Source organism: Miniopterus schreibersii (genome assembly GCF_964146895.1).
Source record: "Miniopterus schreibersii genome assembly, chromosome: 9".
Classification (NCBI taxonomy): Eukaryota; Metazoa; Chordata; class Mammalia; order Chiroptera; family Miniopteridae; genus Miniopterus; species Miniopterus schreibersii.
Window position 1 is genome coordinate 78,745,083 of NC_138118.1, and position 23,705 is coordinate 78,768,787.

The 23,705-nt window shown below is 46.6% G+C and overlaps 1 protein-coding gene across 1 annotated transcript in view; it reads left to right on the forward strand.

The window, feature by feature from the left end:
• BMPER (BMP binding endothelial regulator) overlaps positions 1 to 23,705 on the forward strand; it is a 171,170-nt gene that overhangs the window by 73,797 nt on the left and 73,668 nt on the right. The window contains exon 7 of the mRNA XM_081146936.1: positions 21,055 to 21,154. Coding sequence (XP_081003062.1) covers positions 21,055 to 21,154 — 100 coding nt within the window. The remainder of the gene's footprint in view (positions 1 to 21,054; positions 21,155 to 23,705) is intronic.

Here is a 23,705-nt window from a genome sequence, read left to right on the forward strand (position 1 = left end):
TTGACCTTCTCACTCTGCTTCCTGAGATACTCCGTGCTGGAGACAAACCATGTTGCTGCGCAGAGGAATTTTTCCCTGGACCTTGTCTCACTTTCCTCCTGTAAATCTGGAAGATAAAAGGCAAATTCCCAGGAGGTAAAATCACCAAACAAAACCTGAAAAGAAAAGAAAAAAAAACGAGACAGAAGAAGACAATCACATGGTTTTGTGCCTCCTGCTCCTGTCTCGTGTTGGAACTGCAGAGTGCTGCCTGCCTTGACTCGGAAAGGGGTCTGACGGGCAGGAAAGACCCCAGTGCCTGATCCCCATGTGAGATCCTCGGCAGTGCTCAGATGGGACAAGCAACGGCAGGTTTGCCAGGGCTGAGGAGCACTCGCCCACCGATGGATGACCTGCCCCATCGCCGGTTTACTGACGCCCTGGAAGATGTCCATCTCCGGGGAATGAAAGTCTTGTTTTGGAAATGAGTTGCTTGCAGGATTGCATCACTGTGACTAGCATATAGCTTTAGAGAAAAACAACATCACAGAAAAAGAGCATCCCTCTCCCCCTTTAACTTCCAAAGAGAAGTTAAGACTTGCAGTGGAGACTTGGGTTTGGATTCTGTCATAAATCACATGGTATGGACAGCCAGGATTAAGGAGAAAGGTACATGTTAGCAGACCAGGAGCCACTCTCTGGTCAAGGGACAAGATCAAGGACTCTGTTTATCACCCAGGGTTGACTTTTGGCTCAGCATCTCCCACTCCGATTTTACCTCCGGGAGCCAAGACGCATTGAAAACATTTCTCCCTCCTCTGGCTCCTCTGATCTGGGTAATTTGTACTTTCAGCCTCAATAAAGTCCTGGGAGGATGAGCTCACGCAGCCTTCGTGGAAAGCTGCCCGATCTTGCTGAGTTGAGTCTCCTCCTTGGAGTGTTGTCACAGGTACAAAAGCCTTTCCCCTCTTCGAGGGAGTTAAGGCAGCAAGGACCACTCATCCGTTCACTGACTCATCTCAAAGTGCATGCGGGGCTCCACTGCAGGCTGGGGGGACCATGGTGGGTGGCACCCACGTGGCTTCTGCTTCTTGGAGCTATGACGAAGAGTGAAAGTAAATAAACCAGCAGCTACAGAACCGTGTAATAAGGACCATAAAATGCTGCTAAGCACATAGGAGCTCTGTGCACGAGTCACTGGTGCTCGGAGACTAGTAGAAGGTGCCAGGGAGCCTACCCAGGAGGGGAACAGGCCTTAGTGTGGGGAGAGGGGGAGAAGCTGTTCTTTAAGATCTTCTGGAAGAAGCAATAGCCAGGCTGAAATTTGCAAAATGAATGTGGATGTGCCAAAGGAAAGAAGAATTTGGAAGCGGAGCAGACAGTGTGTGCAAAGGCTCAGAGGCCAGAGAAAACACGAAACCTGCTAGAAATGGTTCAGGATGAGTGGAGTGGGCAGTGGAAGCAAGAGGTGGATGGAAACAGTTGGAGATTTCTTTGCTGACTTTATCCGGAGAGCAGAGAAGACCATTGGAAGATTTAAGCAACGGCACAACCTGACCAGATGTCCCCTGGAGTGTAGACAGTGGGTTTGGGGGAGAGGACTTGAGGGGCAGGATGAGTGGACTGAATTGCCCAGAATTATTCTTTTGGGGGGGTGTCTGCTGGGTCCCAGTAGACAGTAGTGCCAGTTGCTTGCGGGCAAAGTGAGGACAGAGAAAGCACCTGTCGGTAGACTTCGCGGGCAGCACGGGCCTTCCAGTGGGATTTTACCTTTTATAAATGCATCTTCCCAAACAGAAAAATCAAAAATCAAACCATCTCTCTCTACAGAGCACATTTCTTTAACAAAAAGTATATGTCCACGCGTCTGCATACATGCGCCTGCACTGGCATATTTCGTAGGTGCGGGAGCGTGTAAGGAGGGCTGCGGTAAATACGGCTGGGCTGCCGGCCTTTTCCACGCAGCTGTCAGCTGCTGCGTGAACACTCGTGTTGCTGCGGAGGGAGGTGCTTCCCAAAGCGCGAGTAGTACACTCACGAGTTTGTGAAGAAATGGCTCTCGATTTGGACGCAGCTAATGGGAACGTGGCAAGAAAACTTTTTAAATGTTTTGAAACTTTTGGACAAATATTTTAGGATGATGAGCTTTTTAACACAAGTTCCAACCACTGATGGTGATCATCTCTGCCGTTTTTTGCAACAGTGAATGATCGATTGTGATGAAGTCTTCTTTTATCGAATGGAGTGAGACTATTTTCCTTGTGTGACTCTGTAATGGCATGTTTTAGTAGAAAGTCTAGATAGTCTCTCATTTAAAAGAGTTTTCATCCTGCCCTAGCCGGGTTGACTCAGTGGTTAGAGCATCTGCCCAGGGACTGAAGGGTCTCGGGTTTGATTTCGAGTCAAGGACATGTACCTGGGTTGCAGGCTCGATCCCTGGCCCCGGTAGGGGCGTGTGTGGGAGGAAACCGATCAATGTGTGTCTCTCACATCAATGTTTCTCTCTCTTGCTCTCTTCCCCTCTCTCTTCCTCTCTCTCCCCCCTAATCACTCTGAAAAGCAATGGAAAAAATATGCTTGGGTGAGAATTCAAAAAAAAAAGATTTTAATCTGACATAATGAATGGAAAGTTAATAAAAATGAATATTTTTCATACATTACCCTAGGAAGAAGCAGTACTTATTGGGTTTTATCTATGCCAGGGACTGTGAATGAAGGTTTAGGTAAGATATTTGCTTAGTTTTCTCAACAATCATTGAAGATAGGCATTGATTGTCATTTCAGAGGAGGCATTGATACCTATGTTCACATAGCAGTTAAATGACTGAGCTAGAACCAGGACCAACATCTGGCTGCAAAGCAAATCTTTAAAGAATTTCTTGGAGAATTGTGATTCGGGGTTCATTTTACAATGCTTTCCTGGAGGCACCAGATTAACATGCTTTTCTCACTGGTTGTATTGATGCAGAAACATAAAGATGTTTACCAGGTCTTTTATTAACACTTTGTTCTTGAGGACATGATTATCCTAAGAAAATGCCAAGTTCTCAACTGTACGCATCCTTCGTGTTTGGGACATTCATTCACTCTCCCATCCACTGAATATTTATTGAGTGCTGGACACTGTGCAGAAGTGTGAAACATAGCAGTGAACATAGCGATGAGTCCCTCCCATCAGGGAACTTACTTTCTTATGGACCGTCGCTGCTCTTGAAATATGATGGCTGTGATGGGCTACTAGTGAGCGACAGGTAATACAACGAATTCAAGAAATTTTAATGATAGTTCCACTCCATGGTGCTTGTCAGTCGCGGCTTCTAGAATCATCTTGGCTCTAGAAGTATGTAGAAACTGCCTGTCGTCTAATGATGGGTCTTTTAGGGATTCTTTCCAAATAACAGGGCTCAGGAAGCTGCTTTAATTTTTGGAAAGATTAGAGACTTGCAACTGAAAAATTTCCCATTCAGTAGGACTTACTATTCTGGTCTCCTTTGGACTGGGCATGCTCTGTGAGGGGCAAGTTCTGGGGACCATTCCCCACACTTTGCCTTCCCCTGTCTTGAGCTAGGTTTTAGGGAATTCACAGTGAAGAGAGCTAGCTGCTCAAGCAACCTCTTTCTCCCTTTCCATAGCTTCTTGGGTGAGATAAACTCTTGAATTCCCTAAGGTCATGGAGACTTCAAAACGTGAGACTTCAAAAAATTGGAGGAAGAATCTGAACTCCTTTAGGAAAGTTTTCTCAACCAGGAAACTCCAAGTAGTATTTAATTCAAATCTCTTTTAAAGCTCTACAGGACACATAATGGACCCTTGTTACAGCCAACTTTCTGAGTTCTGCCGCTCAGCCTGGAATAAGAAATAGCCTGCAAGGGTGATTTAGATTTGGCTTCACTTAACAAGATCATGACTGGGTGGACCAATCCCTTTAACAATGGCCAAAAAAAAAAAAAAAAGGCAAGAGAAGAGGCAGAAAAGGAGCTATCATATTGGCAAAATGTTCAAACATCCCTTGCTCTTTCCCAGCAATGGTACCGAGTTGGTCTCAGATACAGTAGCTCTCTCAAGCTTTCCATGGTGATAATTTGATTGATCACCCCCTGGGCTTCCCCTTGGAAGTCAGATGGGAACTGTAATATATCTTTTGTCCCAGAGGTTGATATGTCATCAGAGGGGCTTTGAGCCAACTTGGAATGCTCTTTGAAACTAGCTGTAGAATGAACTCAGACTGGTTGAGAGGGCCACAGAGGAGAGGCCAACCTGAAGGAACCTGGGTGGCACTTCACCCAAGAAAGGCCTTAAGAAAGTGACTTCCCTGTGGAAGGATCCAGTTAATTCTCTTCAGATTAGGTCTTTAGATTTTCCCAAGTGACACAGAAGAAATTATGGCTTAGTGATGGATACATCGTTTGTCCTGTTTGTACCAGCACCCAGCGCTGTCACAGTTTGTCACTTATAGCTGGTCATCATTTTGGAAACCCAGACTCTTCAGTGAATATATTTTCTCATTGTAATCCTTAGTTGAGCACTGATGAAGTATGATAGTACTAGAGTCAAAAAACGTAGCTTACTCATGTAGGAAACAAGTCTGATGTCATGAGTTGTGCACCTTTCTGTATTTCTGTGCTGTTAGAGGGGCTCCCCTTGTACAGGGGCCAGGAGGGATGTTAGTCGTAAATCCACCCTCCTCTTAGCTGGCCATCTTTCTCTCGTGACTCTTGTTCTCTGACTCTCCCCTGTCTTTGCCCTGAGCACATCCCTCCCAACTTCCAACATCCTTTGCCAAACTTCTCAATAATCTCAAGTCTCCTTAGGCCCTAAACATGGGAACTCCAACCCCTGTTATAGAAATCTGACATAAAGATGGGGCAAAGAAAAATTACAGAACTTTCTAGAGAATATTGAATTATGCCATATGTTGTTACATTTTTAATAGGAATTATGTAGCTGTTGCACAGGAAATTTGGAGTGGTCCAAGTTACTGTGGTTAGAATCCAGTTTTGATCACCTGTAGGAATTTAATGGTGTTTTTGCACCTTCTGTTGAGTGGTGGGGGAGCAGGAGTAGGCAGAGTTAAGAGATGACCCTATTAGACAATCAGACATTTTAATTACCATCATTTTTATAAATCACAGGTTATCCATGGGACCATTTTCTTCTTTGTGGGTCAACTTTATGCAAGGATTTCTTTAATTCTGAAATGGAGGAGGGGGAGAATTTGGAAACTTCTCGTTCAGCTTCCTTTAGATGAAAATTTAAGCAAGTAGCTAAAAATGCCGTGTTGTTGACTCCAGCACCCCAGGCGTGACTCTTGTAAGTCCTGATTTACTCAGACAATGCCCTTCTTGTGAGGACACCCTGCCTAGAGCACATTGGAGAAGGTTAGCCGGCCTTCCGCGGCCATCAGAGTCCCTACAATGAAAATGGCCACTGTGTTTATTTATAAAAGTACTTTGTTGGTCCTCTCAGTTGAAGTTGATGACAGATAATGTTTTCGGAGAAAAAAGCAGCAACTCTGGAGACATAGGCATCTGCTCTTTCTCAGTCTTGCCTCATAGGCTTGTACTTCATTTTTTATCCCACACAAAGGGCTGTCTTTTTTTCTACTGAATACCTGAAAATATGGGTGCAAATGACTAATATGGATTCTTGACAGTTTTACTGGAACAAAACTGGCGTGTTGGGGCTTTGATTGCCCAGCGCGGGCTGGCTCTGTGGGTGGCATTGATGGCCCTTTTCCGCCCCGTGGTCCCTGTGGCCTTCAGTCCATGGATCCAACTCGCCGGGCTAAGTGATGATGGGCAGTGTTCCCCCGGGACCATCGAGTTCATTTCTGTGACCCAAATGTGCGGCTGTGCTTTGGTTTGTCCTCATGGTTCTAGGAATTCCTTCATGAAGGTAGCCCTCAAGAATGCGAAAGTCAGAGTTTTTGAGTCAGCGGCCCTCGAAGTGTGGTCCAGGGACTCCCGGCCGTCCCCAAGACTGTTTCAGGGTGTGCACGAGTTCAGCACGACTTTCATCATAATACTAAGACATGATTTACTCCCCTTTTTTTTTGCTATGTTTACATTTGCACTGATATTGAGTAAAAGTGCCAGAGCCTTGGCATGGTCAAAACAATGGCCCCAAAGAGGTCACTGTGTTGGTCAGCTCCATGTACTCTCGGTTAAATAACAAGGAGCCACTTTTATTTAAAAATGTCCGTGATGAAACTAAAAATTATTGGTTTTTATTAAAGCTTACCATTGACTACACATCGTTTTAATGTGGGGAAATAGTCTGCTCGACATGGGAGGAGTGGATATCCAAAGGAAAAAAGACTGAATTTGAGCTGTGAGCTGAACCAACCACTTTTTTCATGGAATTCCATTTTTGCTTGAAACAGTGACTGACAGACAAGTTATTTCGACTTGGGCATTTGGTAGACTCTCACAAATAAAAGAAGAAAGTGAGCATATCACTTTAGAGAAAATAAATAGCAGTCTAAAATTTGATAAAATTTGAGTTTTTGTGGGAAAATTAGAATTTTGGAAAACTTTTTATTTGCTACTGTGAGCTTGACAGATTTCTGATAATTAATGACTTTTTTGAAGATGTAAGAGACGATGTTAATAAATGTAATTTTTGGATATTTGGTAATCAAATATACCAACATTTGGAAGTTCTGCCTAAATCAGTATTTTCCAAATGAGCAGTGTGTAGTGTTACAAGAATCATGCTTTGGGAAAATCACCCCCAAACTCCAAGATATGGTTTTGAGTTTCACATTATAACCAACCTTTAAGATTGTTGAATTTTGGTATAGCATCAAAGAAGAGTATTCACATTTATATGAAATGGCTCTTAAAATCTGCCTGTAGTTTCTAGCTACACATCTGTGTAAGGCTGCATCCTAAACAACAGATTGCAACAAGTTGAAAGAAACAACTAAGGAAAAGCCGGTATCTTCTATTAAGCTGGACATTCAAGAGATTTGCAAAGAGGTAGAACAGTGCCATTTTCTTCACTAATTTTTTGTTTTGGAAAGAATATAGAGATTTATCGTAAACTCATTTTACTTGTGTTAACATTAGTTTTTGTTATTTTACAATGAACAAGTTTTTAAAATTTCTCAGTTTTAATTTCTAATATAATAAATATTAATAGATATAACCCATGTAAACAAAAGCTCTTTGGTAGGTTTTATAATTCTTAAGAGTGTAAAGAAATCCTGAGACCAAACAGTTTGGAAACCACTGGTTTAAGCTACATTTTCCACATATGGCCCAGATTCGGAATCCATATCTTCTTTAAATATAAAGCAAATTGTTTTTCGCTACCCCACCCCCTTTCTTAGCATTTCCATTGTTTTTGGGTTCCTGTGTGTTTCTCCAGAAATGTCCATAAGCTATCTTTGCTGAACCCCAATCTGGAGGCTCCCAGATTGGGAGGAGGCATGAGCTGCGGCGCCACCCGCTGGAGGGGAAGAGAGGAGCCTCGTGCAGTGATGGGCAAGCTGTGCCTGCCGCTTACATCTGGCTCCTTTCAATGGAAAGATGAGCCCGAATGCTTCCATGTAAAACCTTTCTTACCTAAAGACAGAACTGGAATTTGGAGGAGTGTTCATGAGTTAGTTCATCATAAAGAATATAATCAACAAAATGGGATATTACAGGGGCAAGGAAATCTTAATTGTGGAAAATCATGAAAACGGCTTGCTAGGATTTCAATTACGGAAGGTAGATTACCCAAGGGTATTAGTCTATCAACAAAAGCTGTCATTATTTATGGGTAGGCACTGGGGATACACTGGTGAACAAAAGACACAGCCCTTGAGTGTAGATACAAAATTATGTGTACACGTTGAGACACATTTGAAGGCCGTGAGTAAAAATGAAAACAGATTAATGGGGAAGCTGTTCCAAACCTCACACTTTTTGAAAGTGATGTTTTGTTGATGTTAATATTTATTTCCATATCAGGGCAAGAGGTAGTTGTGAAATTCGTGCTATTTTGACCCGTCTCTTTAAAACACTGGCCACTGGACAGGGCGCCGATCCTTCTGGCTGCTCCCAGCCTGGTGTCCTTGCCCGACCCCAGAGCTCCTGCCTTGTTTTACTCTGTTTGCGCAGCACCTGGACCTAACCTAGCCCAGGGCGGTCACAGCCTCACTTGTGGTCCCAGCAGGTCCCACCCAGAGGGAGCTACCGTGGTCAGCCAGCCTTTTCTGTGGACCTTTGTTTCTGACATTGCCACCTTCTGAGGTTCCATAAGGGTTCTCTTTGTGTACAATGTGTCATTCTTAAAGGCCACCCAGGGGGGCAAGCTTGCCAGGCAGAAAAAGCCAAGAGGAAGACACGGCTGCAACAGTCCTCAGCATGGCCGACAAACTGCCTTTTAAGTACATGGAAACCACGTACGCCGCATGGCCGGCCTGGGAGCTGGTAGCCAGCTCTGTTTTCAGAGGCTGTGGGAGGTGGACTTTTCATACTGTGGTATTTAGAAATATCCCAGAAATGCCAGGCATTGGTATGGTGACCTGGTGTATGGAATTGGGGAAGGGCTTAGCATTCTTTTTTCTATAGTAAAATATGTAAAAGTTCTTAAAAAAAAAATCAGGATAATCCTGAAAAAAAGAAAGAAAGAAAAGAATGGGAACCTGAGAGAGTTTGTAACAACAGCACCCTCCAAACAAGCAAATGAAAACCACTGTCAGAGTGATTTTTGGAATGTGTAAAAATATAATCAAGTTGAATCTAAACAGCATGTTATTTAATAGAGTATTTATGGGGGAGAAGAGTCTTTGGGGAACAGAATTGGTTGCTCAATTAAGGAATATTGATTTTGCAATATAAGGACTTGTATAACCAAAAATTGCCACCCAGAAATCTGTGCCAAGGATGAAGGACGCTGTTGTTGTGGCTGCTTAGGACAGACGGACAGCAGTGAATTGAGTTGACCAGCACTTTCTCATTACCTTGTCCCAAAATATGTTCATGTGCTGTGACAGAAGCGTTCTGTGGTCACGTAAGCCTGAGAAACACCGTATCCTGTATTCTCCTGCATTGTCATGGAGCCCCTAGTAGCCTCGGAGGAAACGGGGCTCCCTAAAGTGCTGGATTAGGAAATGCTGTAGAAGGTAACTGTATGCGAGTTGCCTCAATGGTTTGGGTGGAAAGGTTTGGCCAATCCAGGCAAGTCTCCCAGTGCCGCTGAAAGAAGACAGGTAGACGTCGGCCTATCCTGGTAAGAAATTGTCGTCGTCTTTCCCATGCGGCTAATTCCTTCATATGAGATGGACACCAGCAGGGGCTGGGACAGTCTGCCTGAGGGACTCTGCATGCAGAAGGCCGCCCTTCCCTCTGGAACTCAGACGGGCGTGGTCCCAGCACCCATCAGTGCTGTGTTTTACAGAAAAAAAATTTTTTTAATGGTTATGCAGTGACCTGCTCTCTCTGTGGGCTTCCCTCACGTAGTCCTCAGGAACACCAGCCTACGGGTGGCAGATAGGGGCGGAGGGGAGCGGGGGGGCAAGCAGCGTGTGCTCCTTTCTACAGGGAGATGAAATGGTTAGCCCCCCAACACCAGAACATACCCCTCCTTAGGAAAACAAACATCTGCAAGTTTGTTTTATCAAATCTGCGTAGAACTTGTATAAACATATTGTGACAGCAGCTGCCATACTCCACGTTTCCAGAAAGTGCTTTGAAATTTTATGCACATACATGGGCGGTGTATACACTACTGTGCACCCCAAAGACTACTCCATGTGTTGCTGATGCCAAGGAAAACACCAGTGTCCTCCAGCTGACTCAGAGGGAGAGTCACCACAGCCTGGGCCCTGCACAGCCCTGTTCTCCTGGCCAGAAAAAGCTCCCTTGAATGGCTAATCCTAAAGAGAGCAAGTGGGGTAAGGGCGCTGAAGGTTCAATTTTATCGGTAACTTTTCTAGGTCAAGTCCATTGGCCGGATACTGTTCTGGGTACTTTAAGCACATTCGCTCATAAAATTTTCACAATAGCTATGTGAGGAAAATGGCACTGTTTAGTAATAAAATAACCAAGACTCAGATGAAATAAATTGCCCGAGGTCACTCATTTGTTCATTTATGGAGCTGGCTGGGATTCAAAATTAGTTTGACCCTAAATATTTGTAAGAGCCAGCCTTTAATGAGCACTTCGTATGCACCAGGCACTTGGCTAAAAGCTTTACCTCCATCATCTTTCCCTTTATATGTGCCCTGCGAGGCTGGGTACTGTTGTTTACTCAAATTTATAGTCAAAGAAATCAAAGCTTAGAGACGTCAAGTAACGTTGGTGCACAGTAGTAAGGGAGGCACCAAGTAGGAGGTCAGAAGGAGCCCTTACCCCCAGGGGTTTTCAACCCAAGGTGGCCTTTCACTCTTCTTCCCTCAGTTCATAGGAACCAGGGGACCGTCCTTGTTCGTGTTGAGGCCTTTAGGGTCGGTCTGGCACGCCCTTAAACCGCTGTGCTAGCGAGGGCCTAAAGCAACCTTCCCGAGCTGCTGGCTTTTCTGTATCATTTTCCCTCAGAAGGTGCTCACTGTGCTGTTCAGGTAGAACTTTTTCCCATTCCTTTAATAATCAGGTGGCGGATTTAAGCCTGTGGCTGTGCGTCTTTCTTGAAAACAACCCTGGGGTTGCTGAGCATGTTGAGAGTCACGGAGCTCTTGTCCGCTGAGACCTTGCGTGTGCCCGGGGCAGGCTCCCTGCCCCTCTGCGACCTCACGGAGCTGCGTCTGCCCCTTGGCCTCTCCGCACACTCACGGAGCCGCCTCTGCCCCTTGGCCTCTCCGCAGCATGTTCTGGCCACGATTACCAGACAGTGCGCCTGAACCGGACCTAATAGTCCAGGGGAAACTCCATTTACAGAGCTCATTGTTTCTGCAAGAGACCAAAGGCTTTCTCTTTCCGTCTGGCCAATATGTAAATCTGCCCGTCGGAGCATACACCTGCGTCTGGCCTGGAGGTGCTGTTCATGCCGCCCTGTGCTGGACACTGAGGCCCGTCTTCCTGCACGGCAGTGTTCGGGAGAGAGGAAATGTCGCTCTCCTGGGCGGGATGAGTCCCCTGCTGCATGTCTGTCTGCTGATGTCGCCTCTGTTGGCACTGCCACCATTTCCCAGGCACGTAGGTTCTCAGCCTGGCGTGACTCTTACTTTCATGCTCTTTGATTGTGCATTGCCACTGCCGTCCTGGGGGCCTCTGATGACAAAGCAGCGTGGAGGAGAAGTGGAAAGGACCCCAGGCACTTTTCTTTGTGTATGTTTTCTCAATGATAGGGATCCCAGATTCGTGGGGCCCGGCCTTGACTGTTCCACAGAGGTTTTAGTGGCACAGTCCTGCCAGGCTTTGTTTTCAGCACCATCTTCCCCTCGGACCAACGCTGGCATCCGTGGCACTGGATTTGGGCTGAGTTGAGTGGCAGATGCCAAGATCCGTTTGGATAACGCCTCCCCTCTCTCCCCGGCTCAGTAACTGGTGATTCTGTTGTGCTGCATCTCATCCTCCCGTGGGATGGATTTTTTTTTTTTCTCACGAGAAGCCAAACGAGTGATCTTCCGTTTCACTGGACTTGCCCAGACATGTCAGGACGCTGGTTTGGCTCCAGCTGGGACCCCCGCCACAGCTGTTTCCAACAGCCTGTACACCCCTTTCCTTCGGATCATATTTGGCCTAGATCGCAATCATCCCCAGAGCTCGCCAAGATTGCGCTGCAGCCTGATCATCTCAGAACATAAACTTAGAATTGGTTGACAAGACCAATACCCAGGGGTATCGCCGGTTTGAATGAATAGTGCCAGAGACCTCTAGTCAACCTGGACCGTGTCCCTTGACGGAGGCCGTGGTGTTTATAGGGCTCCATGATACTTGACTTACAGTATTTAAATATTTTTCAGAATTTTGGGGAATTGGCATCTGATACAAAATAGAGAACTTACACATAGTCATTATCCGGAATGGAGATTGTGAACGTTTTCATTTAAAGACCACAGTGTCTAACGTGTAGAAACTCACATATTTGTTGAACAGGCAAACAAAAGCCCAAATGCTCTGACTAATCTACTGTTTTTTAGAAATTAAAATAGACTTTAAATGTGATTTTATTTTTCAGGAGTGTGTTCAGGCATACTATTTTAGAAAATAATAGCTCAAAGACTTCTAATTTTGTCGATACAGTGAAGGAATCCAGACATATCTTTTTTTTTAAAAAAAAAAAGTGTTTTTATTGATTTTAGAAGGAGAGAGAGAAACATCGACGTGAGAAGGAAACATTGATCAGTTGCCTCCCACACGCCCCCTAGTGGGGATCAAACCCACAACCTGGGCATGTGCCCTGACCTGCAATTGAACCGGCAACCTTTAGGTGTACGAACAACACTTAACCAACCGAGCCGCACTGGCCAGGGCCAGGCATAACTTAATTAAGACTAATTCATTTCAAGGCAACAGATATTTTGGCACCTCGGGAAACCTCACTGGAGCACAAACCTTTTTGAGTTGCCTTCAGCTTTAACTGACACCCCAATAAGTCGGTGTTGCACTGAAAACCAAACACTTCTGATGTTCCGATGGCCTCGCTATGGAGCTGGGAAGACAGAGGCTTCTGCCTTTAGTGAACATTCAACCTAGTGTGGGGCCAACGGTAAATCCAAGTGTGACATTGTGGAAACAAGATGAAGTATGTGATGTACATAAACTGTTTTTGTAGCTGAAACGTGAGGTCAACAGGAAGGGTTTAGAGAGACAGTTCATCATCGATGCCCGCGTTTTTGACTCTTTGGGTCCGTGTTTCCAGGGACTCTCACCCCTATCCCAGGTCTTCCCATGTGTTCGTCCTTAGCGCATGTCCAGTGTCCTTGCGCAGGCCCATAGCTGCTGCGGTGTAGACGGCCCGGGGAACATGAAAAGCGCCCCCTCCCTGCTCAGGGGTGTTATTTCCTTCCTGTCAGGAATGGCTCATAACTCATAGAAGGTGTGAGCTCTGAGTGATTGTCCTTTTCATCTCCCTGGCCGCGGGCCAGCCTGCAGATAAAGCATTTGATGTGTCAGCAGCAGGCTTGTAACAGCTCTGACTTACCCGATGATGAAAGCTTGATCTTGGGTAAAAATGGCAAGGGGAAGAAAGGGGCTCGTTTCCTTGCTTTGGTTCTTTCTTTCGGGTGGGAGCTGAGAAACGTCCTGCCCGGGTGGTCTCCGGGAACGTGAACGATTAGGAGGCTGTTCTCCTGTAGATGTATTTGTTTATTTATCGATCGTTTCAGGGGGCACCCATGCTCGCTGGCATGGCCCGGCCAGCCTTGCAGGGCCCCATCAGTGAGCCCCACCTCTCTGCTTGGGGAGCCCTGGAAAGAGGTGTCACGTTCCTCAGGGCAGATCAGTGTCCAACTGTCCCTCAGCACCTGCTTGCAGATGCCGAGCAAACCAGGGCTGGAAAACCCATCCTGACTCCCAGGGCTTGCCTCACACCGCCATGCCCAGGGTGCTCAGAGACCTCATCTGAGCTTGGTCTCGTAGGGTGGGCCTCTTGCCCTGCTTCTAAAATAGACACAGAAAGAAGTGAAATATTTGTGGAACCCAGAACTCGTTGGAATTTGCCTCAAACGGTATCCCAGTCTAATCAGTGATCTTTATGTCTGTCTGATTGTGTGGAAAGCTCAGTTTAGGGAAGAGGGAAAATTAAAAAAAAATTTTTTTAAAGCAAAAACTTTAAGAAAAGAAACACAGAACCCTGCCATTTAGCTAAGTGACTAGAAAGAGCTAAGAACAAAGACACAAAGAGGACACACTTTGCCTTTAAATATGAGGCTTAACAAAACGAACACAGTACTGAACACATGTAAACCACCTATTAATCTAGGGATCTAATATTTATGTCACCAAACCTATGGCCTTTGTTTGGCTTCACCTCTGGGCACCGCGGCCTCCAGAGCCAGCCTGCCTGCCCTCTCCCGTGGCTGCTGAAAGCTGCCTGGAGCTCCGCCGTCAGCGAGGCCTCACCTTGGTGCCACGCAGACCCCCCTGAGGCCACACAGGCATCTGTGGGAGTCATCTGTCTGGCCATCAGAACACACTGCTGTCCCTCGGGGGCTCGGTCATTGGTGAGGGCCAGAGGGTGACTGGCCGAGTCACACAGCCCGGTGGGAACCTCAACTTAGGGGTTTACCGCTCACCAGCAGGGCTGGCTGGCTTCGTGCCCTTAAAGAAGCCTGTTGGCAAACAGGGAAGTTTTCCTATTTTATTAACACCCAAAAAGTGCTCCTAAAGCTGTCCATCAGCACCTGTGATTTTGCCCCTGACGGAGGGAATGAGACGAGGAACCCGGGTGGTCTGCTCTGAACGTCACCTTCTAAAGGGTGTGATGAAATAGCTAGACATGAGTGTAGGAAGAACAAACAGCTTGCTCAGTTTAGCAGCCATACAACCAGCATTAAACTGGGATCCTTGACTATCTTTTCTTTCTGAAAAACATAAGAAAAACCAGCTTTTTCAGTGAGGGAAAGGCGGATGGAACAAGTTATATGAGTGTGTTGTAGTGACTTTAGGCCTGAAGTATTACATCTGGGATTGCACAGTGAAATTAAATGTCATTTCTTAAATAATAATTGTGCTAAGCAGAATGACGGACCCCTTGACCCCTGAGATGTCCATCTCCTAATCCCCAAGACCTGCGACTATTACTTTATATGGCAGAAGGGACTTTGAAAATGTGATTAAGTGAAGGCTTTTGAGATGGGAGATTACCCTGGGCTATTTGGATGGGCTCTCGTACAAGAGTCCTTATAAGAAGGAGGCAGGAGGGCCATGATCACAGGAAATGTGATGACAGGAGCAGAGGGCCAGAGTCAGAGCAGAGAGAAACTTGAAGATGCTACCCTGATGGCTTTGATGATGGAGAGAGGAGGCCATGAGCCAAGGAATGCAGGCGGCCTTTAGAAGCTGGAACAGGCCAGGGAATGGATTCTTCCCTAGAGTCTCCAGAAGGAATGTGGGCGGCCCTGCTGACACTTTGATTTTAGCCCAGTGATTGACTTCAGACTATTGACCTCCGAGAACTGGAAGGTAATAGATGTGTGTGGTTTCAAGCTACTAAGTCTGTGTGGCAATTTGTTGCAGCAGCAATTGGAAACCAAAACAGTGCCATTAACAATGACACAGTTGGACTTAGAAACATTAATCGATGGGAAAAAGAGAAGGAATTTGTTTGAGGCTTGATTCCCAAGACGGAGCATTGGGTTGTGGGCCTCTGAATAGCTAGTGAAGGGAAAAGGGGCTTTGTTTTTGTCAGCCCAGGGAGTACTTCCCACAGGTATTGTTTGCTTACACTGTTATGGGACAAAATAGGTTATCTCGGTCAAGCTTTCCCCACATGTCCTTGACTCGTTATAAAATCAAAGTTGGGTTTTCGTTTGCATTTTGCAAAATCCAGTGCCTCGGGCAGCAGCATCTAAGTCATCGGGACACGTTATTAAAAATGCAGGTTCCTGGACTGTGGTTGGAAACTTTGGTCTGGTGCAGTGGCTGTCCACTGGGAGCGATTTTGTCCCCAAGGGACATCTGGCAAAGTCTGGAGACATTCTGTTTGTTGCAACCAGGGGATGAAGGGTGATTCTGGCATCTAGTGGATGGAGGTCAGGGACTCTTCTAAACATCTTACAAAGCACAGCACAGCCCCAGAACAAACACTTAACTCACCCCAAATGTCAATAGTGCCAAAGTGGAAAAACCCTAGTCTAGTGGGTGGGTCTCACCAACACACATATGTTATTATACCACAGTGGTGTATACCTGTGTGCCAATGCAGTGTGTGTGTGTGTGTGTGTCTGTCTGTATATACCTTTCTCTCTTCCTCTCTCAGTGGGCTCATTATTCACGGCAATTTGGGGTGTCCTTCCCCCCTTGTCCACTCTACTTCTGTTCTCTTAGCTGGACAGCTCACCTTCTGCCCCTCCTCCGCTTGACTTCCTGTCCTGCACCGGCCAAGAACAGGGAAAGCCAAGCACCAAGACCTTTAGCCCTGGAAATATCCAGGTCAAAGAGAGGTATGGCTAAGGACATCTGATTTTTGTGCGCGTGAAGTTTTGGGACTCAATTTGTCATTCAGAGTGGGTTCTCTGCTTCCCAGTCAGCTTTGCACCACTGTCCGTTATGACGTAAGAATTCTGGGTCACTCAAATGTCTCTCTCCCCTACACCAGCCCCTCCAGCGTACCTGTCCCCTTTTCCACCTTCATCTGGAATGAATGGAGAACTCCATCATTTCTCTTGAAAGAATTGAACACTGGACGAAACAGTCACTCTAGAGTGTGCTCAGTGTCACTGCTGGGCTGTAATGGGCTGGCAGTGTCCTGCTCTGCTTCCTGCCTGCTGTTTGAGAGCCGAGCTCTGCATCCCGGTCAAGGGATGGTGCCATGTCACATCCGCAGGACCGCTTCCAGCCGCGTCTCGCAGTAGTCTCGGGTGGGAGAGACATCCTGCGAGCACATGGCTGTGGTTTTTCCATCGTGGACTCATCACTCTGCTCAGGAAGATAGATTCTTATTGTGCAACAGCTGCTACTCCAGGGTAAACTCTGACACAAAGCATTGTGTTCTTGACTGAATCAGCTAAAACAAAAACCGGGGGGCAGAAAAAAGAGCTGGGACGAGTTTCAAGTCTTTCTTTTACAAACAGCTACTTTTGGAGAAGCATTCAGATAGGCAATTAGAACAAATGACCTGCTCTAAAGAACAAGCTTGCCTTTCCAAAAAAAAAAAAAAAAGACAAATGGGAAAGATCATAACTCATCAGCACTGTGAAAGCTCCTGGCGTTCCTCCCTTTGTTGACCAGATGAGAGTATAATAGTTATATGAAGATGTTCAACCTCGTGGGAGACTGGCACCTCTAACCCCTGTGTTGTTCAAGGTCGGTTGGAGTCATTAGTCCCTATATAATTTAACTATTTAGAAAATTTCAAACATTTAACAAAATGCATAGGATCCTAGGAATCCTACCAGCTCTATGAGGTGAGGTTGAATGTTGGTTTTTGACGTCTCAGCACCAACAGATATTTGATGGTTGCCTAAAATGTGCAAAACTCAAGGAGATACAGAAGTAAGTGGATGCAGATAGCCCTGAACTGTGCCTTCTCATCAGCATCCTGTAGGTAAGACACCTGAAGAATCCAAGCACATTCTAGACTTGTTAGACTGGTGGCTCTGCCGTTCGTGCAACAAACTTGCACCGAAATAGTCCTTGAGCCTATCACTCTCCTGAAGGATGTTGGGCTCAAAAGGACCGATTCCTGCCCCAATAATAGTCTAGCTTGAAGGCAAAACCAGTGTCACTCTGCAGGGTTAAAGCTTACGTATGTGTCAAAAATACAGGAGTACAGATGAGAAGAAGAAAGATGGGAAGATGGAGATTAGTGGGACATGCACAGATCTAGAAGACGTCACGGGTGAGAAGAGGGTTGAGATAGACCCTGAATGAAGCAGGGTTTCCACAGGGGCCGGTGGTGGGGGAGAGTGGGAAGGGCTGTGCATAAAAATGATGGGAGTTGTAAGATGTGCTTGGGCCAAGGAAGAAAGAAATGAGGTCCACTGGATCCCTCTCTTCAGGTTGGAGCTGGGAGAGAATAAGATTGGAGAAAAGATTAAGGGTATCTTGACCAAACAGGGTAACTGAGTAATAAAGAACTAATGTGTCTGAGTGTTTTAATGCAGCAAACGTTTTTCTTGCTCATTTAACAGTAGGTGTTTAGTGGGTAGTTTTCCATACGGTGACTCAGAGAAGCATGTTTTCCCATTTTTTGCAAAGTTCTTGATGACCCTTCCATCCAGCTAGTTATCCATCCAGTAGAGAAAGAAAGAGAGATAGTGGAGCCTTGTGCATGAAATATTTTTAAAAATTTACTTTTATTTTTTTATTGAACTTATTGGAGTGACATTGGTTAATAAAATTATATAGATTTCTGGTGTACAGTTCTATGATATATCATCTGTATGTTGTATTCTGTGCTCACCACGCCAAGTCAAGTCTCCTTCCATCATCATTCATCCCTCCTTTACCCTTGCCTACCTTCCCTCAACCCCCTTTCCCTCTGGGTGCATGAAAGATTTTTATTGTTGACCCATGTGAGTGTGGTATGTTATTTCCATTCATCTCCTATTGGTCAGAACTGAGTCATATGGCCACACTGAACTGCAAGGGAGTCTGGGAAATGTAGTGCTCTGTGTTGGGAGCAAAAAGAAACAGATGTTAGCGAGCGACCTTTAGCCCGAGTGAGTTGAACTTGGTCCCGAATGCAGTGGTAAGTGGGCCTCTACCTTAGCAGGGGGTCGTGCTCAGCGATGACATAAGCTCCTTAAAGAGAGTGACTTTTGTATGTAACACCCACTGCTGTATCCCCAGCATATGATAGGCCTTGACTACTTGATCAAATCATGAAATAATGGATGGATGCTGGAAAGGAGTCCTGGACATGTGAACCCTTCCTGGGTGAATTAGTGGCAGAGAGTTGAGGCAGGAAGACAATTAAAAAGCGATTGTGTTCCTCTGACAGAGCCCAGGTCTGTGCAGGTACAGTAGGAATCGGTACATTTTTAGAAACAGAACTGTTTACTTCTGCTATTTTAACTTTTTGAGTTTACAAGGGAGCCACAGCTTATAGTTTAACCAGCATCCCTGAGGAGCTGAAATCTTAGGAGCAGGTTTCCAGCCAAGAGGGCCCGGGGCTTTCTTTGGAGCAGTCATTGGAAGGCGGCCTGGGGACTGGGGCTGGGCCACAACGCTGCAACCCAAACAAAATAAAACTTGACCAAGCCAGCAAACCCCGATTGGAGTTCGAGTTACCTTAGCAGACTCTGGGGAAACACACACTGCAGTTGTATTATGTATGCAAAATGCGCTCTCTGACCTTATTGTAAGGAAAATTACTGGCGTCCACAGAATCTTCTGCCAGCTTTCCAAAGTGTTGGACAAGTTCACTCCTATGCAATTATGCAACATTTAAAAAAATTTAATTTTAAAACATGCTGAAAAATAGATGCTGATCCAACAAGGACAGAGAGTATTGCTGCAAAGAATCCATCCTCTGTGCACCTAGGAGAAGCTGGCACACAGCTCACCTCCTGTGGCCCGAGGCTTCCAGATTTTAGGGAGTTATTTGTAGATAGACTTCTTTGAATTAAAAGCTAAGGGCAGCCCTAGCCGGTTTGGCTCAGTGGTTACAGCGGTGGCCCAAGGACTGAAGGGTCCCCAGTTTGATTCCAACCAAGGGCATGTACCTCGGTTGCAGGCTCAATTCCTAGTTCCAGTCCAGGCATGTGCGGGAGGGAACAAATCGATGTGTGTCTTCCACATGGATGTTTCTCTCTCTCTCTCCCCGATCCAACTCTCTCTGAAAAGCAATGGAAAAAATATCCTCAGGTAAAAAAAAGCTCAGGGCAGCCTGTGCCCCCCCCCGATCTGACATTTGCGGTTGATGTATAATCTGGGGCCGACCTCGGAGCCTGGCCCCCGGTTGGGCAGTGCGTCTCTGGAGGCCGGTAAAAGGCCAGACTTTAGGATTATGCAGAGCTGAGGGAGGAACCTCACCAGGAACAGCCAGGGATTCTTAGGAGCTTTTTAGTGATTCTTGCTGATCTGAAAATAATGTAAAAACAACAGAGGAGCTCTTTGTGGTATTTTCACATGTTCTTTATTGGTTTGGGGAAGGATCCAACAGTAAAGTGGTTTAAAAATCATAAATATTTAAAAAGACATAATGTGCCCTACCCTTTTCATCCGTCCTCACCAAAAAATAAACTATAATAATAGAAATGGCAAGAACGGAGAGAGAGCAGAAACAGCAGGAGACGGCGGAGTGCTAGGAGGGGATAAGTGTGACCCAAGCAGTGTCCATGCAGAAGGTGGTGGGGAAGGTGAGAGGAGATGCCCAGGGGGAATCTCTTTCCTGCCAGGCCCAGGACTCTTGGAGTTGGAGGGGCGTTCCTCTTTCCCGGAGGCCTCTGGAGATATAACTTATCAGCCTGAGACAATGGATACCTGAGGGTCTTAATTTGGTTTCCACCTCAAATCCCAGAGAAACCAACCCATTGAAATTATTCACAAATTGGATAGCAATTCATTCTGCACAGGGTGGTTTTCGCCTGAGCCTTGCAAAGTTGTTGGATATGAATTGATTAGAAAGCAGGGTTTCTTTCATTGTTTTTTTCCTGTCCCAGTTTTCTAAAGATTCAGTTACAAGTTACTCAGGGTTGAAAAAGAGGTGCCTCTGCGAGGGCTAGAGGGGGGGAATCACATTATCAATACTGTATCTCATCTTCTGGGAGGAAGGGATGGGTTTCAGCAGCCATGGGGGCTGGAGGGTTGAGATTGAGGGGCAGGGACAATATCTGAAGGCCCCAGGCCTCTCCCAGAGCACAGGGAGGCTCTGCCAGTCCTCCCAGCATCAGCCATCGTGTACCTTTGCTTAGCTGATGAAAACAGATGAGGTTGGCTGGTAAATTCAGTGCAATTGTTCTTCTGAACCCCGGCTTCCAGTGACCCATTCTGAGCAGATTGGCTGCCTCCCCTAACCCCACCCTCACTGAGCCATCCCAGCAACACCAGTAAACTGTGGCAGGAAGGGAAGCCTTCCTGGAGGAAGAGGCATGCGGGACCTACAGAGAGATGGTGTGATAGAGGAAGGAAAGTCTCAGCAAAACCCAGAGAGCTCCTTGGCTTGTTTGGGGGTCAGAAAGGGAGGCCAACTTGTCCCTGTTTGCCTGACACGTTCTCAGTTTTGGTCCCTAAAGTCTCAAATCTCAGGCTCACTAGTACAGTTGGCTGGTCTTCAAAAGGACAGAGATAGAGGCGGTGGCTGGTGTAAGAGGTGATGCCACCATCGTCCCTTGAAGGGCAGTCTCTTTGCTAGTATAGTCCCTGTGGCTTGCAGGGAAGGTAGAGGGAGGCTCAGGAGAAATCACACGGATCTCAGCAGTCACCCCAGGGACCTAATATCAGGGAAAGCCCTGGTTTGGTCCAGAAACATTGATCGTCCGATCTGCATTCACTGACTTTGCTAAATGTGCTTTTCTCTCTCTCTTTTCTTCAGAGAGGCAGGACACAGTGCGTGCGAGAAGTCTGCCCCATTCTCTCCTGTCCTCAGCACCTTAGTCACATCCCCCCAGGACAGTGCTGCCCCAAATGTTTGGGTGAGTGAAAGTTTTTTTAAATTTTTTAAAAAAATATGTCTTTACTGATTTCAAAGAGAGGAAAGGAGAGGGAGGGAGAGAGAAACATCAATGATAAGAGTCATTGGTTGGCTGCCTCCTGCACGCCCCCGACTGGGGATCAAGCCAGCAACTCGGGCCTGTGCCCTGATCGGGAACCGAACCACGATCTCCTGGTTCATGGGTTGACGCTCAACCACTGAGCCACGCTGGCCGGGCAGGTGAGTGACAATTTTAAGGTCAAAGAGCAATGTCATATACCTCGCTGTGTTCCGCGGGGGGTGTTCATCCACATTGTCTCCGAGGGTCCCAGGTTGGCCTATTTTCGTGGCAGCGACTAACTAGAGCAGCGTGAGGCGGGCACAGGGTGTCGCTTTGCCGAGGCCTCCCCAGAGGTGCCTTCTCTCCGGCCCTCCGTGTCTGCTGTGGACCTATCCATGGGACAGCCGGGATGACCCCCTCCGGTGGGACAGAGCACTGAGGACGCTGCCCTGAATCGGGCTTGTGATGATAGGTTGGGGCAGATTTTCAAGGCAGGTAAAGTGAACGCACAGAGGAATGTAGACGAGTGGTACTTTTAGAGACAAAAGCGTAACACGCCCAAAACAAGAGGTTTGGAAGGGAACATCGATAACAGCCGAAAAAGGGGGTGCTAGCTCTCTCACCATGTATTTACTATGTACCAAGCGCCACGGGAAACACTGGGCTTCTTCCTATTTCATCTTAAGCTGTGCACCCGAAACCTGTATAATTTTGTGAGCCAGGGTCAGCCCAATAACGTCAATAAAAAGTCATCTTAAGGAGCTGTGATATACAGGTACTAAGTAGATTACATCACCCCGATGTGTGATCGAGGTGCGATGATTACTTTTACTGTCCCCAGAGGAAAGCAGGTTTGGGAAGGTGGCACAGCGAGGGCGCGATGGGTCGATACCCGAGCAGGAGCCTCCGCGGTTCCTCAGCCTGGCTGCAGCCCGTGGCCCCGGCGACACGGAGGACCGCGGGCGTGTCGCCACCTGAAAGGAGACAACCCATGACGGGGGGTCTCTAGAGCATGAGGTTCTCTGGCTTTTGTTTATAATCCACATGTCAGCTTCCTCCATAGGATCCTCGGCCCCTTGAGTTAGTGGAGGTCAGATTATTTAAGATTCAAACAGAAGTAGCCGGAGCCATCCTGTGAATCCACTAGAGCATCCAGCGAGCCCGGCAGGCTCTCCAGGGGTCCTTGAGGGGCCAATGTCCCAAGTCTCCGCTGGCCTTGTGCTTCTGCTCTCGCCATTTCTGTCTCTGCTCCCTTCCTTTCCTTCCCCCTGCCCTCCTCCTTGCCTTCCTCCTCCTGTATCTTGTCTTTGCAGAGATACATCCATCGGGTCTTTTCACATATTATAGGGCTGTTGAGTCAAGACTTGCATAGCAGATTCTGCGGAAGGTTTGCCATCCACGAGGACGGTTATTTTACAGAGAAGCACAGGGAGCACGTAGAATGAAATACTGGGCTTCCTTTCTCTGTAAAGGTCTGGGCCATTTTTGCCTTTGGGAAAAATTTACAGCTTGCCTCTCTCACTTGGGCTCCAGCCTCCAGGGACAGTCCACACCCTTTTCTTGAATCCTCTCTGCTTTCTCTCATAGGTTCCTTTTCCCAATTCCAGCACATCCTGTTGATTAATTTTCCGCCTTCCCAGCTCGTCACAGCTATCCCCTGAAGTCTATCTTTCTGCAACCAAATTGGCACATGAAGGTATCTTGTCAACCAAGGCAGGTTTCTCCTCTCTCAGGGATTTGACTGCCAACTCTTCATCTAACGATATTTGCCTTCTTGCTACACACACACACGCACACGCACACGCACACAGAGATATATACTTTTTAAGTCAATATGAAATAATTATAAGAATGAAGGAGACTGGTTTAGATATGCCCGACTAAAGACATTTCCACTGACTCACGTGCTCCTTGGATGGTCAACGTGTGCTCGTGCCTCCGGCAGAGTTGGCCAGTCCACTGTGGTTAAACCGTTACGCGTGGGCCGTGGTGGAGGCAGTGCTCCACCTAAGCAGGAAAGTCATCCCAGGGGAGGTGGTGTTGGGGGCCTGGCCTCGAAGGTAAGTAGGGTGCTGGATGCTTTGAAGCCAGTACCATGTATAGGCTGAGTCAGCTCAGAAGTTTCTCGTATGAGCAATGGCTACTGTATTGAATGCAGATTTCTCTGTCCATTTGTGGTCATAAAACAGACTACAAAAGGAACAGAAAGTCTTACAAAACGTGTCAGTCGTAATTCTCCCAAATGAAAGGTTTTTTTTGGTTGGGCTAAACCCCCGGTGGAGTAATGTGGAAATGGCTCCAATCTGGCTGTACACGGAGTCTCTGAACCACTTTTTTGAATGTTTTATCTTATTTTGAGCTATGGTGACTTTGAGATTAAGATTTTATGTTCTTTGGGGGTGAAAGTAAACATACCCAGACACCCAAAAGACAGAAAGGAAAAAAAGAAAACATTAGGATACTATCTAGATGCTGAATCTTAGAATAATTA